A 14,558-nucleotide genomic window follows, 5' to 3' on the forward strand; every position below is an offset into this window, starting at 1 on the left:
TATTTTGTTTCCATATTTGGCGATTCCCAGTATAAAACTGTATCTTGTGCCATCGTTCAGTCATCAGGTCTTTGAAGGCATATTTTGTTTAACCCTTCCCTTTCTTTAATCACCGATTCACTGAGGAATTATTATCACAGATGGGTGCTGTTAACAATTTTTCCATCTTTAAGTTTTACTAGTCCATTGCCTATAGTGTTGCACATTAGGCAGTGAAGACCAAATTTAATCTTCATGTATGTTGGAGGGCATCAGGGATGTTGGATGTAATTCAGTGGTCATTTTAAAGTTGTGCGTTGCATCCTTAATTTTATATTTCCATTGTAAATTTCTACATCTATAACTGCCTTTGTTAACTTATCATGCTATAATTTCAACTGCCTGTCAGTGGTACTGCTACAGTGCCATCAGAGGGTGTAAAATCAATATGACATGTTTACAAAAGCAGAGATTTTAGGAAGAAAGGCTTGCAGTTAAATAACACCTTTGATAGCCTAAATGGCTAAGAAAAGAAAGTATCCTATATGCATTCTTAACCATCTTATCTACTTGTCCTACTACCATCAGGAACGTGTAGACAGGTCCTTCTGTCCCTCTGCAGTAACCAACCCTTTATTGTGTATTGCCTGCCATCCCCAAATGCATTACCTCACACTTCTGCGGATGCAATTCCATTTGCCGCTTTTCTGTCCACCTGACCAGTCCATTGATAAGTTCCTGCAATCCAAAGGTTTCTTCCTCACTGTCAACCGCATGGCCAATTTTTGTACCATCTTAATCATGTTCCCTACATTTAAGTCTAAATTATTGATATGTACCGCAAAAAGCATAAGCCTTGCGGAACCCCATTGGATTGTCTTTTTAGCAAAAACTGAAATGTTTACTCTCAAACTCCATCATGTGCAAAAAAAAAAGATAGACGCTGTTAAAATATACAGATTTGATATTTTAACCAAGTGTGTCCGCTGTCTCATTAAAATCACTAAAGTAGTGACACATGCATTTTGCCTGAACAGATGAAAATAAATCTTACGGCTTAAATATTATGAGTATTGAGCTCATTGCTGCTGAGGTTAATTTTCAAATGCTTAATTCTCTTCAATGCTAAAACTTCATGAAGTACTCAGTGTCCTATATTAGGACACTGGAGTCACTGGGAATCAGGGGGAAAACTCTCCACTGGTTGGAGTCATTTCTAGTGCAAAGAAAGATGGTTGTAGTTGTTATAGGTCAATCAAATCAGTCCCAGGACATCACTGCAGGAGTTCCTCAGCGTAGTGTCCTAGGCACAACCATCTTCAGCTGCTTCATCAATGACCTTCCTTTCATCATAAGGTCAGAAGTGGGGATGTTCGTTGATGATTGCACAATGTTCAGCACCATTTGCGACTCCTCAGATACTGAAGGAGTCCGTGTCCATATGCAGCAAGACCTGGACAACATTCAGGCTTGGGTTGACAAGTGGCAAGTAACATTTGCGCCATCAAGTGCCAGAAAATGACCATCTCCAGCAAGAGAGAACCAACTGTCTCTCTTTGACATTCAATGGCATTATCACCACTGAATTCCCCCACTATCACCATCCTGGCGGTTACCATTGACCAGAAACTGCACCATATAAATATTGTGGCTACAAGAGCAGGTCAGAGGCTGTGAATTCTGTGGCAAGTAAATCACTGCCTGACACCCAAAGCCTGTCCACCATCTACAAGGCGCAAGTCAGGAGTGTGATGGAGTACTCTCCACTTGCCTGGATGAGTGCAGCTCCAACAACACTCAAGAAGCTTGACACCATCCAGGACAAAAAGCCCACTTAATTGGTACCTCATCCACCACCTTAACCACTGACTCCCTCCACACTGATACACAGTGGCAGCAGTGTGTACCATCTACAAGATGCATTTAAGCAACTCACCAAGGGGTCCTTCGACAGCACCTTCCAAACCCGCAACCTCTACCACTTAGAAGGACAAGGGCTGCAGATGCATAGGAACACCACCACCTGCAAGTTCCCCTCCAAGCCAGACACCATCTTGACTAGAAACTATATCGCCGTCCCTTCACTGTCACTGGGTGAAAATCTTGGAACCCCCTTCCTAGCAGCACTGTGGGAGTTCACACACATGGACTGCAGCAGTTCAAAAAGGCAGCTCACCACCACATTCTCAAGGGCATTTAGGGATGGGCAATAAATGCTGGCCCAGTCAGCAACATCCAGAAGAAGATGTTAATCATAGTGAGTCTAGGGAGGAAGTTTGTACTTTTGCATTTGGACATTACTGACCTGAGAAACATTAGTGAGAAAACTCTGTTTGCAACTTTGTGCATTTCCAGGTGGTGTGCGAGTTTTTCCACACTCTTCCCCAGTGACTTTATGGTCGGCAGTGAATTTATTTTATTGAGGCAGTGGGATGTGAGGTATGTTTTTACGTATTAATCATTACTACTTTTCCCCAACTCCCTGCAGATAAGAGTATTAAGTGCCAACATTCAGATCTTCTCTGATTATTTATGAAAGACTGTGGCCTGAGCAATACACTCCGAATATGGGACCGAAATGTGCATGTGCCGACGTACTATTGGGCGTGATGACATCAGATTGATTTCCCGGCGTCATCACGGCAAATTGGGGTAATACGTTTAGTGGGGTGGGTCTGGAAATTGGGAGCTCACCTGTGCTATGCAAATTGAAAGTAATAGGCTAGATGTGCTCATTAAAAAGGCAGTCGACTGCCATAATATGTGCAGAATGGAATAAAACGCTTTCAGTGTGGGAATTACACTAGCCATATTTCCTGTATTTTTTCATCAGTGGTGGGTTACCTGAGGGCAGAGTTAAATCTTAGCTGTTCAGTGTTCTTTGGCTGCTGGAAGTGCTTCGTTGAAGAGGTCGATGTATACTGACTTAAGTTCGTGAACTTTAACTGAGACCTCATGTAGAGAGGTCCATTTCTTATTGTGCTGCTAAAGAGGCCAGTGTGGCCATTTAAATTAAGGGCCGTGACCTTGATCTGGGTCACGGCCGATGAGCTCCAACACTGGGTATCCTGCCCTATTGCTCTGATTGGGTGGGATACTCTGTCTGTGGCCTGGAACCCATCCAGCACTATTAATTGGCCCAATTGATGCCTTATTCGGCATGTTTGGGCAGTGGGCTTGGAAGTTTGATTGCTGGCCGCTTCCAGGGGGGCGCAGTCTGTGTGCCATGGTGGAGCGTATTATTCAGCCCTGTATTTCAGTCTATTTCCCCCTTAATTACTCAACTTCTACAATGCATTTTCTCAGAGACTGAGGAGAGTTCTGTAGCTTCTTCATGTTAATCTTGTCTGTGTATCTGTTTTTTATTCATTCTCAGGGTGAGGGGTTGGCTTGAAAGGCTGACATTTATTGCTTATCCTCAGTTATACTTGAGAAGCTGGTGGTGAGCTGCCTTCTTAAACTGCTTCAGTTTGTGGTGAAGGTACCCCCACAGTGCTGTTATGGAGAGAGTTCAAGGATTTTGACCCAGCGGTAATGAAGGAATAACAATATGTGTCTGAGCCAGGATGATATGTGAGAGGAACTTGGGTCGATCGTGTTCCCATGACCTTCCTGTTTTATAGCGCATGGAAGGAGGCTATTCAGCCCATTGTGTCTATGTGAGCTCTTTGAAAGAACTGTCCAATTAGTCCTGCTTGCCTGTTTTGTCCTTTTTATATATTTATAAATATATATATCCAATTCCCTTTAGAAACTTACCATTGAATCTGTGTGCCCCCTTTTCAGGCAGTGCATTTCAGGAGTTCCAGGATTTTAACCCAGTGATAATGAAGGAATGGCAACATGTCTGAGTCAGGATATTGTGTGACTTGGAGGAGGCCTGATAGTGTTTCCATACATCTGCTGGTGGTGAAAGTGTGGGACTTGGAGCCTAAGGATTAGTGATCAAAGAGTTTCAATTAGGAAATAACCTTCCCACAGTTATCTGAAGTTAGGCATGCATAGGCAATGGATATCCCTTTGACCCCAAGCTTATCCACAGTAATTTGCTGTATTTTCATGCTGTATTGACTTACTGATTATTTTGAGGCTAGGGAGGAACATCTCCTGAATCTTTGATGGTAGCATTTAGAAGAGATAACTCTTCCTGTACAGGATGTATATTTTCAGTGTGTTGGAGCAAATTGTCCATGAGATAGGGAAACAGAATACATCTTCCCCCTCCTTCAGATACCATGCCCTAAGAAGGCGCGGTTAACCGAAGACTTCCATTGGTTTGATCCACGATTATGCCTGGCGAAGTACTGCAGTGATTTGCCATTGCCTTCTGTAGTATGGCTGACCAGGAAACTCTCCCGCTCTTACTGCCTGCCATGAAGAGTATCGGAAGGATTTACAGGTTGATAATCAACCTGTTTGGCCACATTATGAACACACCTTCCGTGGCTGGAACTGGAACCCAACTTGTACTTCTGGCATAGAGGCAGTGACAATATCCACTGCATCAAAGACCCCTGCTGGCATCACTTATGGTTTGAAAATACAGCAGAAATGTATGTACCTTTGTATATCTGGATAATTGGGGTTAGTTTTAATTTCTAACATTCTTAAAATCTTTGAGGTTTCCATGGCGGGGGAAGCTGGGGCAAAATGTTTGCCTGACCATTACACCCTGGATACACATGCCTTTGCCATTCCTTTTGTGACTTGTAACCAATTCAAGATCTATCCAAAGTAGCTGGCAAAGAGAGACCAATAGTTTGGAGATAAATAATAGGAGCCATTTGAATGGAAGAAGCCTTCTTTATTGTCAAAGTTTAATTCAGGTATGTCTTCATTGATGTTATATGCCACCACCAGAGACCTGGACACCAATGGGTACAAAGGAATAGGAGAAGGCCCTTTAGCTCCTTGAACCTGATCCGTCTTTCATTGAGAGCAAGGCTGACCTGCCACCTAATTCAATATACCTGCCTTTACCCCATATCCCTTATTAACTCTGGTCAACAAAAATATATCAATTTCAGATTTGAAATTAATAAGTGATGTAACACAAATTGCCATTTGCAGAAGAGTTTTCCAAATTTCTACCACCTGTTGTGTGCAGAGGTGTTTCCTAATTTCACTCCTGAAAAGTCTGGCTCTAATTTTTAAACCATGGCCCCCTTGTCCTTGACTCCTCAGCCAGCAAAATGTGTTTCTTTTTTATCTACCCTATCTGTTCCCTTTAATATCTTGAAAACTTTGATCAAGTCGCCCCTTAACCTAAATTCCAGGGAATACTTTGCTTCTGTGTGTCGCAGTTGATGTGGTTTTGACGTTGTTGATTGGAACTGATAGCAAGAGAGTAACAGATCGTAAATCACTTGATGGGTGGTTCCGCGGGCTGCACACATAATGTGGTTTTTAGGGATTGTCAACTGAATCTTTCTTTAATTCTCTGAAGATAATTTTCGTGATGTTGCTTGGAGCAATTTGTAGCATTCACTGGATCTGAAATACCAACGTACAAAAAAATGACAGACAAAAGACCTCCTGGGCAATCCATACAATTTTGGTGCATTCTGCCTCATAGTCCGTACAATCTGCACCCCACCCGGAGCCATTTAATCTGCTGGGAGAGGCAAATAAACAGATAAAAACACAGACTAGTTAGAAGAGTAAAAGCAGGAACACACCTTTCCAAGGCCCTTAGGCAATTGAATTCAGTCCAGAGGACCACCCTAGCCCTGGATTAATGTTATAGGCACCTACCTCTTGTACAACTGGATCTCCGCCCCTAGTCAGAAACAGGTCCATCTTTTGACTGAAAGAATTTAGAAAATCAACAAACCAGTAGCCTCTATCACAGGCCCACTAATTTCTGGGGAAAGGAGAACCTCCTAATGTCCAACCTAGGTCTGTCCTTGTGTAACTTGATGCTTGGTCCTCACTAATCTTCTTGATTGAAATGATCTAGTCCCTAAATTAGGACTGTAGCAGTGTAGCAAACAGACTTGAGATTTTGCAGTCCATCAAAATCAAACAAGGTTTCTAGTTATTTATACAGACGTGTAGCACAGGTGATATGCATGTCTGTAGGAAGGTGCATTGAGCCATACTTCTCAGAAGGCTTTCGGTTTATTTGTTACCCTGATTCTTTGGCTGATCTCAGCTGAGTTGGATGTGAGGGGAAATCTAGTCAGCCTCTGTGCTCTCTGGCTATGAGAGATTAAATTTGGCCAGGGTTCCTACCTCTGGACTGTTCTCTTTTCAGCTCTGCTAGAAATCTTCTGTATGTGAACACTGGTTGAAAACGAGATCAGGTTCAGCCCTGATGTCCTTCATCCCATGGTTCAACAGCTTATTAACCCTCACAGTTCAGGTTCACTTGAGAAAATGGCTCCGGTGTAATACAGTGCAAAAAATAAAAACTTGCCTACAGCTGGACTTAAAGTGAAAAGAAGACACCTGGCTGGCATTAAAATATCAGACACACTGATGTAGCTAATGGCTCATGACTGCGTACTTCAGCTGATGAGAGTAACTTCTACATGCAGCGAATGGGCGTGTATCGGAGCCCTTAAATTAAAGTTAGATAACCGCGTGAGGAAAAGGAAAACAGCAACAACTGTTTATGTTCAGATCACGAGAAGGCCCTTGTTCTTTAAACCCAAAGAAGCTATGTCTTACTGTCCGATTAAGTTGCCGCAGGGCAGTGTGATCTCCAGACTGTTGGTTATTTTGAATATTCTCCTCCCTGCTCAGTCCAGTTGTAATCTTGCTGCAAGTAATAGTGGGAACTAAAATTGTCATGTTGTAATTATATCCTGTGGATATAATTTATAACTCAGTGGATGTGCTGCAGTGTGACAAGTTTACTAAGCAAATTGTATCATAATTGCAGTAATAGAAATTTATGATGGAAAAATAAAACTAAAGATAAAACACATAACTTTTAACATGGGGAGTGAACTAATCTGTGCTCCCTGGTCCAATTGTCCTCTCTTTATTGAAAGCTACACTTGGTTTTGACCCACCGAGTACAACTCTGTGGTACATTGTGACATGTATCTCAGTAACGATCATCACTTGCTGTGCTGTAATTGTTTCTTGTAATCTAGTATAGACAAATTATGCATTTAACAGGAATAATATGTGCTTCTGTTATCTGGCAGGTGAGCCAATGGACCAGGCTGTGTGAGATTAGCATTCCGTTGGCTGTGGAAGGCTTCCTCAAAAATCTGAGTGATCAGAGAGCAGCTATTCCGCCAGTGATCCTGCACCTAGAGCACAAACTCAGGGAACCTGTTCGAGTTCATAACGATGACAAGATTCGTAGGCAGAAGCTGCAGCTGTTATCCAAGGAAAGAAAGGAGGACTCGGTCGAAAAGGGATTCGAAAGATCGCTCGGATGTTACTCCGATGAAGGGGCTGACACAACTCGAGATTTAAAGAAGGAAAATAAGGGTACAGAAGTGGGTAGCCTGGAGCTGAGGACAGCACTTTCTAAACTAACTGTGGAGCAAATACCAGCTGCGACCAGTAGGGAGCAGTCCTGCATTAGAAAAGTGAAAACGACTGACCTTCCACCACTGGAACGTGTATTTGCTGAGGGGCTTTATTTTACTCTCACAGATGTGGTCCTATTGCCTTGTCTCCACCACTTTTTTGTAAGTTCCTCATCATTTGATTTTATTTATTTTTTCTTTCAAACCTGCATTCAGCGTAAGTTTGATTTTTTTTCCCCTTTATTTTGAAGCAATGGTTCACATTGACTTTTATTTTACAGCCTGGGTTGGCATTCTTTAAAATCTGTATTTAAAATTATTTTTGCAGAAGATTGAAAGCATGGCTCGAAAACTGTTTTTACATTTTATGTAGAAAAAGCAATTTGTTTGTAATGCACAGAACTGTGATTGTCCCCAGATTTTATGGAGCATGAAAAGCTTTTAGTTCAAGTTCAGGATATTTTGTATTTGCAAGCTTGCTAGTTTCCCTTTTTTTCTGATCTGTAGCTCTGCGGGAAAAGGATCAGACCATTCATCCCCTGGAGAGTTTGTCATTCAATCCAATCATATAATCTATACCTCAACTCTATTTATCCAGCTTTGTGCCCTATTTTTTGATAAACTTGCCTGAGAAAAATCTGGCGAGCGCTGTCTTGAAAATTTCAACTAAGAATTATGGATTTCCACTTCTCTTTCTGTGAAAAAGTGCTTCCTGAATTCAATTCTTTAATTTGTCAGATTGTGCTACCTTGTTCTGGATTCCCCCATCCAGAGGAAATAACCTTGCCAAAGTGGCTATTCCTTATGTGCGAGCAAACCCAGAACATTTCACCAGATTGTTTGATGTGGGAAGAAGTTGGGAGGAGAAAGAGTGTCACAGTTGAGCCTAATGCTATCCTCACCTATTGTCCATACATGCGGACTTTCTAATTGGGTCTGGAATCAGGAGCAGGCCTAGCTCGGGGCACCATAATCAGTCTTAGATCCAGCATTGCTACTTTTGCTTAGCTCAAGGCAAACCAGGGTTCAAACCCAGGAGCTTCCATTTCTGTTTGATTCAGTGTCACACTGTGTGGCACATTCACTCACTTTGCCATTAAATGCACTGGACATTTGCTAGAATTCTTTTGATCTCTGTGTCTAAATCTTTGTGGGCAGCTATCTTCAAGGTCAGTGAAAAGCACTGTCGCTTTGCCGCTGACTGCAAAATCTGGGCGACAGCCTTTTCTTTTGCCAGAGAAAAATACAGACACTTTCTCTTGAAACCACCATGTCCAATGTAGCTGAATCCATGAGCGTACTTTGGCCTAAAAAGGGCCCTTCTTAATCCTGACATTTGTGTTTCTTGGGATCTCACCTATTTGCCAGTGTGAACAGTTTGCCTGGATCCCCATACAAGTCATTGGGGAGGTTACCTGAACAGTGTAGAGCCAGTATGTTTGTTATCATATATCTGACTAACACAGAAAAAATGTTTAGGATTTGGAAGTTGCTAAGCCACCAGTTGAACACCTACTTCTCCCACCACCAGTTTAAAGTGTACCGTATACAAGATGCACTGCAGCAGCTTGTCAAGCTTCCTTTGACAGCATCTTCCAAACCTGTGATTTCTACCACTTAGAAGGACAAGGGCAACATATGCATCAGAACTGCACCGCCTGCAAGTTCCCCTCCAAGCCACGCACCTTCCTGACTTGGAACTATATCACCGTTCCTTCACTGTCACTGGGTCTCCCTTCCTATAACAGCACTGTGGGCATACCTACGCCACAAGGTCTGCAGGTTCAAGAAGGAGGCTAACCAGCGCCTTTTCAAGGGCAGTTAGGGATGGGCAACAAACGCTGGCCTTGTCAGCGATGCCCAAATCCTATGGAAAAAAAAATGGTTTTAGATAGGAGCTGGGACCAGAGCTGCATGTGTTTAATTATCCTTATTCTGTAGTTGAGAGAGGTCACTGAAGCATCATTGTCATGTACATTAGAAAGTTGGCTGTGTAAAACTGGAAATGTTCAAAAGGTTAAAGATCTAGTTTATAAGATCAGCAAATTTCTGTAGTTTGCCCATTTTTCATTGCTGCTGACTCTGTTCCCTGATAAGCCAGCTCCTTGTGTAATTGCCACATGCTTTATTTAGTGACTTATTGGAAAGTACAGAATATCCTGTAATGTCACTGCGTGCAAGGCTTGCTTCATTGTAATGAAGTGTCAGTTCTAACAAGGTAGCACTCCCTACTCTGAGTCAGAAGGATATGTGTTGAAGTCCCATTCTTGAATTTTGAGCACGTTACTCAGCTGATGCTTCCAGTATAGTACTGAGGGAGAGCTGCAGTGTCAGAGATTCCATTTTTTGAATGAGACAATAAACTTAAGGCCCTGTCTGCCATTCTCTGGTAGATATAAAACTCCCATGGTGATATTTCAAAGAAGAGCTGGGAGTTATCCTGGCCAATGTTTATTTAACTTTTAACCAATATCATTAAAACAGATTGTCTGATCATTATCATTGACTGCCACTATTTCCCACATTACAACATTGCTTCAAAAGTACTTCATTGGTTGTAAAGCACTTTGGGATGTACTGAGGTTACGAAAGGCACTAGATAAATGCAAATGTTTTTATGATGTTATCAGATACCTGAAAAAACTGACGATATGACGATGTAAACCAGAGGATTCTGGTTCTCATTGCGAAACCAGGTTGCCTGTAAAGTCTTGTAAATTATTGCAGCTGTACAGTGACTAACTTTTCTGCATGTCAACATTTAGTAGCCACAACTTTGTCAGTTCCAACAAGTTAATGAATACATATACCTATGTGTCCACATATGGAGGCTCCTTGCCCTTTATTGGGAAATGTTGGAAATCAACTGAAAGGACAATGGTTGAGGAGATATTTTATGTGAGCTTGTATTGAAGGGGCTGCACAAATTGCAGATTGATATTTTATGTGAGCTTGTATTGAAGGGGCTGCACAAATTGCAGATTGATATTTTATGTGAGCTTGTATTGAAGGGGCTGCACAAATTGCAGATTGATATTTTATGTGAGCTTGTATTGAAGGGGCTGCACAAATTGCAGATTGATATTTTATGTGAGCTTATATTGAAGGGGCTGCACAAATTGCAGATTATTTCCATCAGAGAATATTGACTTTGAAGTTTGATGCCGTTCTCATTTTAATCTTTTTCGTGGAAACAACATAAACATTTTAAAAACAAAAAGCTAAAAGCTACTGCGGATGCTGGAAATCCAAAACAAAAACAGAATTACCTGGAAAAACTCAGCAAGTCTGGCAGCATCGGCGGAGAAGAAATCAGTTAACGTTTCGAGCCTTCATGGCCCTTCGGCAGAACTGCAAAAGTTCATTTAAAGTCACAACAGTGACATTTTGAGTTAATCCTGAAGCCTGCTCCCTCATTTCTCAGAATCAAAACACATAAATTAGGATAGCCTAGCTGTCAAAGCTCTTCTTCACAGTGTGTTCTAATTTGGTTGATACACTGATAGACTGTGGTGGTCTTGGCTTGATGAAGTACACTTTGCCATCTTGCAATCTGGAGTAATGCAAAGGATAGAACTGGAGCCTAATCTTAACACACTTCTATAAAGTTTTATTTACAGTGTACAGAGACACACATTACAAACATGTACCTCCACACCCATGTCACGAAGCTATTAATGTATATAATATTATTGGAAAATATTTTTCTTTTGAAATAGAGATTTAAGTCTGTGGGTGTTTCTTAATTGGATTAAAGCCAGCTAGCCTGGGTGCTTTAACGTGTACTAGTTTTGAGATGTAAGAGAGGTAGAGTGCATTTGTATTTTTTTGAATAGAGCATTCAAGAAGTGGGGTGAAATCTGGCACCTAGCTAGTAGAGACCAAGCAGTATGTTTATCTAACTAATAAAATTGGTACTATGAAAGGCGTTTTATTGTTAGAAGAGGTGGAGTTCAAAGAGGCTGGTGATACAATGAGAACTTACATTTAATGAGCTGTGCTGGGCATAACAGACAGCAGTTTTGTGTGTGCAGTGAAGAGTCAATGTAAGATCAAAATAGCTGTAAGCCTACAACTGTCTCCACAGGAACCAAAGTGAGAGGGGCCTCATTTTGAATTCGTAAAGTGAAAATGCTTTGCCTGGTGTTTGGTGCTCTTGCCTTAATGGAGATTAGTTTGGGAATTTGTTAAAAGTTATGATAGTAATAATTTGTAGCCATGTGTATATATTTAACTTGTGTAAATTAATAAAATGTTTCATTTAGTTTAATATAAAACCTCTCGAGAACTGGTGATCTGATTCCTGAATTTAGAGCCGCATCTCAAACATACCACTTAAAAATATAGGTTATGACAGTTGTTTAAAGTTTCCCCCTGGGATTTTTAAATAACTCAGCTTTACCAACTGCTGGACCATAACACCCAACAACCATCGTTTCAGTCTGCTCCGATTTATATGGGTGCAAGTGAATCCAATGTTAATCAGTGCCTGTATACCATTAAACGCTCAATTAATGTACAATTAATACACACAGACAACCAGGCTGCTTTGTTCTGAGTTTGGAGATGCACCTGATGCCTCTTACTATTTTCCCTTTCCATATAAGTGCCAATAATCAAATACAATTTGGGTGCGGGAGCCCTGAGCTATTGGGTTTGGTGGCCTGTGGCACATTATACACCCAATACTGGGGAAATGTGTAGAGCTCTATGAGCCTGTGTACAAGCTGTGTACAAATCTCTATGCAGACTGGGAGGCCTCCCCAAAATGTGGGTGGAGCCTCTGTATTTCACTCACTTCATTCAATTCTACTTAAAGTGAGGCCTGGCCAAAAAAAAAACATTTAGATCAACCTCCTGGATGTCCAGCTTTTTGGTCTCCAAAGGTCAATCCTTCAAAGTGAACATTATGTCTCAGATGTGACATTGGTCGGCCTTCCATTGCTGCCGTTGACTGGCATCCGAACTCTCCAGCTCTGTGTAGTGCTCCCAAACATACAATGCATTATGCCGTGGAAGCCCGACAAAATGAATCGACCTCATCTTATTGTGCAAGGGCAACTCATTTCTACGCAGTGCTAGACTCAGTTAGCCATCCTTTAGCCGTATTGCAGCTTTTCTGAATTCTGAACCAGCTGAGACTTCACATACACTTGAGTCTCTATTGAAAACTCTCTGATCATGGCTGGCACAGGTAATAATAGTTCAGCAAAATAATACAAAGATAAAGCTCAATTATTTAAGTGAAAATCATTTGGAGTAAAAGTTAAAGGTTAGCACTTCCTTAAAGGGCTTGCAATAGATCTTTAGTAAATGTGTAAAAAGGCATTTTTGTGACTACGTGGCCTTTGGTTGTGGTTGAGGACTGGACAAAAAATTGCAGCTGTCATGCAGACAAATAGTGGAAAATAAGAAGGAATGTGTAGAATAATTTGATGATCCTTTTAGGGAAACTTACTGTATACAGTCTGTGGTATTAGGAGACTATTTTATTGCACCTGCTATGGATGTGATGTATCTCTGTTGGATACCTCTCATACTAACTATTTTTCCGTGCTGTATTAGCTGAATATATTGGTCTCTGAGGATTTCACAATCTGCTAACAGCACTGTACTCTTCTGGTGATTCTTAAATCCATTCCTTTAAAACTGATGATATAAGCCTTTTTCACTGTGTTAAGCTTAGAAGTTAGATAGTGGATTTTCTCATAGACAGTGACCCAGCTGCATAGTATAAGTGAAAAAGATTCAAGTGCATTCGAACACAAAGTTACAGGTTGCACAGTCATACCCATGCCCCTGAGCTACTTCATTAACAATGTGAAAGTGAAGCTATTGAGTGTTCTTTATTTTTTAGTTGTATTTAATTATGAGTCAGAGACCATTGCTTTTGGTCCTCGTCATCAATTCCGTTCCTTTGTCACCAACTCTATCCCTCTTCCTAATGACTATTTGATGCTGAACCTGAATGTTTAAAACCTTGGTGTTACCATAGACTTCTAACCACACAACGGCATCATCACCAAGACTGTATATTTCCGCGTCCATAAGATCGTCTGACTCTGCCCTTGCCTCAGCTTACCTGCTGCTGAAACTCCTGTCCATTTCTTTGGCACCTTGATTATTTCAATGCATTCCTAATTGGGCTCCTACCTTCTGCCCTCCAAAACTTGAGGTCATTCAAAACTCTGCTGCTCTTGTCCAAACTTTCGCCAAGTCCCACTCACCCATCTATCCTGACCTACATTGGCTCTGGGTCAAGGAATTCTTCTATTTTAAAATTCTTGTCCCTGTTTTCAAGTCCTTCCATGGGCTTATCCCTCCACACCTTTGTAATCTCTTTAAATCCTGCCCTAGAGCTCTGTGTTCTGCCAATTCTGGCCTCATGAGCATTCCTAATTATAGTCACTCCACCATTGGTGGTTGTCCCTTTGGCTGCCCGGCTCCCTAACCTGCCTCTCTGTATCCCTCCGCCTCTCTATATCCCTCCACCTCTCTAACCCTCTCTCTTCATTTAAGATGCTCCTTAAAATCTACCTCTTTTTTGAAACATTTGGCCAGCTGACCTAATATTATCTTATCTGGCCCATTGTCAAATTTTGTTTCATTACCTTAAAAATGCCAGCTGTTATTTTTCAAAGGTTTATATAAGTAGACATACTTTATAAACCATTGCCCATTTTAATTGCCTGCCATTTGTTGGATAGAAAGAAAGAGCATTTCACATCCAAGGGGCTTCTGGTGTCCTGGCCAACATTTATTCCTTAATCAACACCATCAAATACAGATTATACAGTCATTCACCTTGTTGCTGTTTCTACAACCTTGCTGTGTGTAAATTGGCTTTGACATTGTCTATATTAGCACAGTGACTACATTTCTTTGCTGTAAAGGGCTTTGTGAAGGAGATCACCTTCATGACCTTTTGAGATCCCAAGCACCTTACATTCCATCAATTACTTTTAAAGTGTCGCCACTTTAATGCAGGGAAACACGGCAGTCAAGTTGCACACTGCAAAATCCCACAAGCTGCCAAAAATGCAGCACTCCCCAAATATTGCACTGCAGTACAGCTTGGACAATGTGCTT

At 41.4% G+C, this 14,558-nt stretch overlaps 1 protein-coding gene across 5 annotated transcripts in view; it reads left to right on the forward strand.

The window, feature by feature from the left end:
• The window catches only part of gstcd (glutathione S-transferase, C-terminal domain containing), a 166,540-nt gene that overhangs the window by 7,039 nt on the left and 144,943 nt on the right, over positions 1-14,558 (forward strand). For 3 of the 5 annotated variants that reach the window (XM_078530793.1, XM_078530885.1, XM_078530977.1), the window contains exon 3: positions 7,137-7,631. The exons of the other annotated variants lie outside the window; for them this stretch is intronic. In XM_078530793.1, the coding sequence (XP_078386919.1) occupies positions 7,137-7,631 (495 nt within the window). The remainder of the gene's footprint in view (positions 1-7,136; positions 7,632-14,558) is intronic. 5 annotated transcript variants of the gene reach the window in all.

This window comes from Cetorhinus maximus, chromosome 1 (assembly GCF_964194155.1).
Source record: "Cetorhinus maximus chromosome 1, sCetMax3.hap1.1, whole genome shotgun sequence".
In the NCBI taxonomy this organism is placed as follows: Eukaryota; Metazoa; Chordata; class Chondrichthyes; order Lamniformes; family Cetorhinidae; genus Cetorhinus; species Cetorhinus maximus.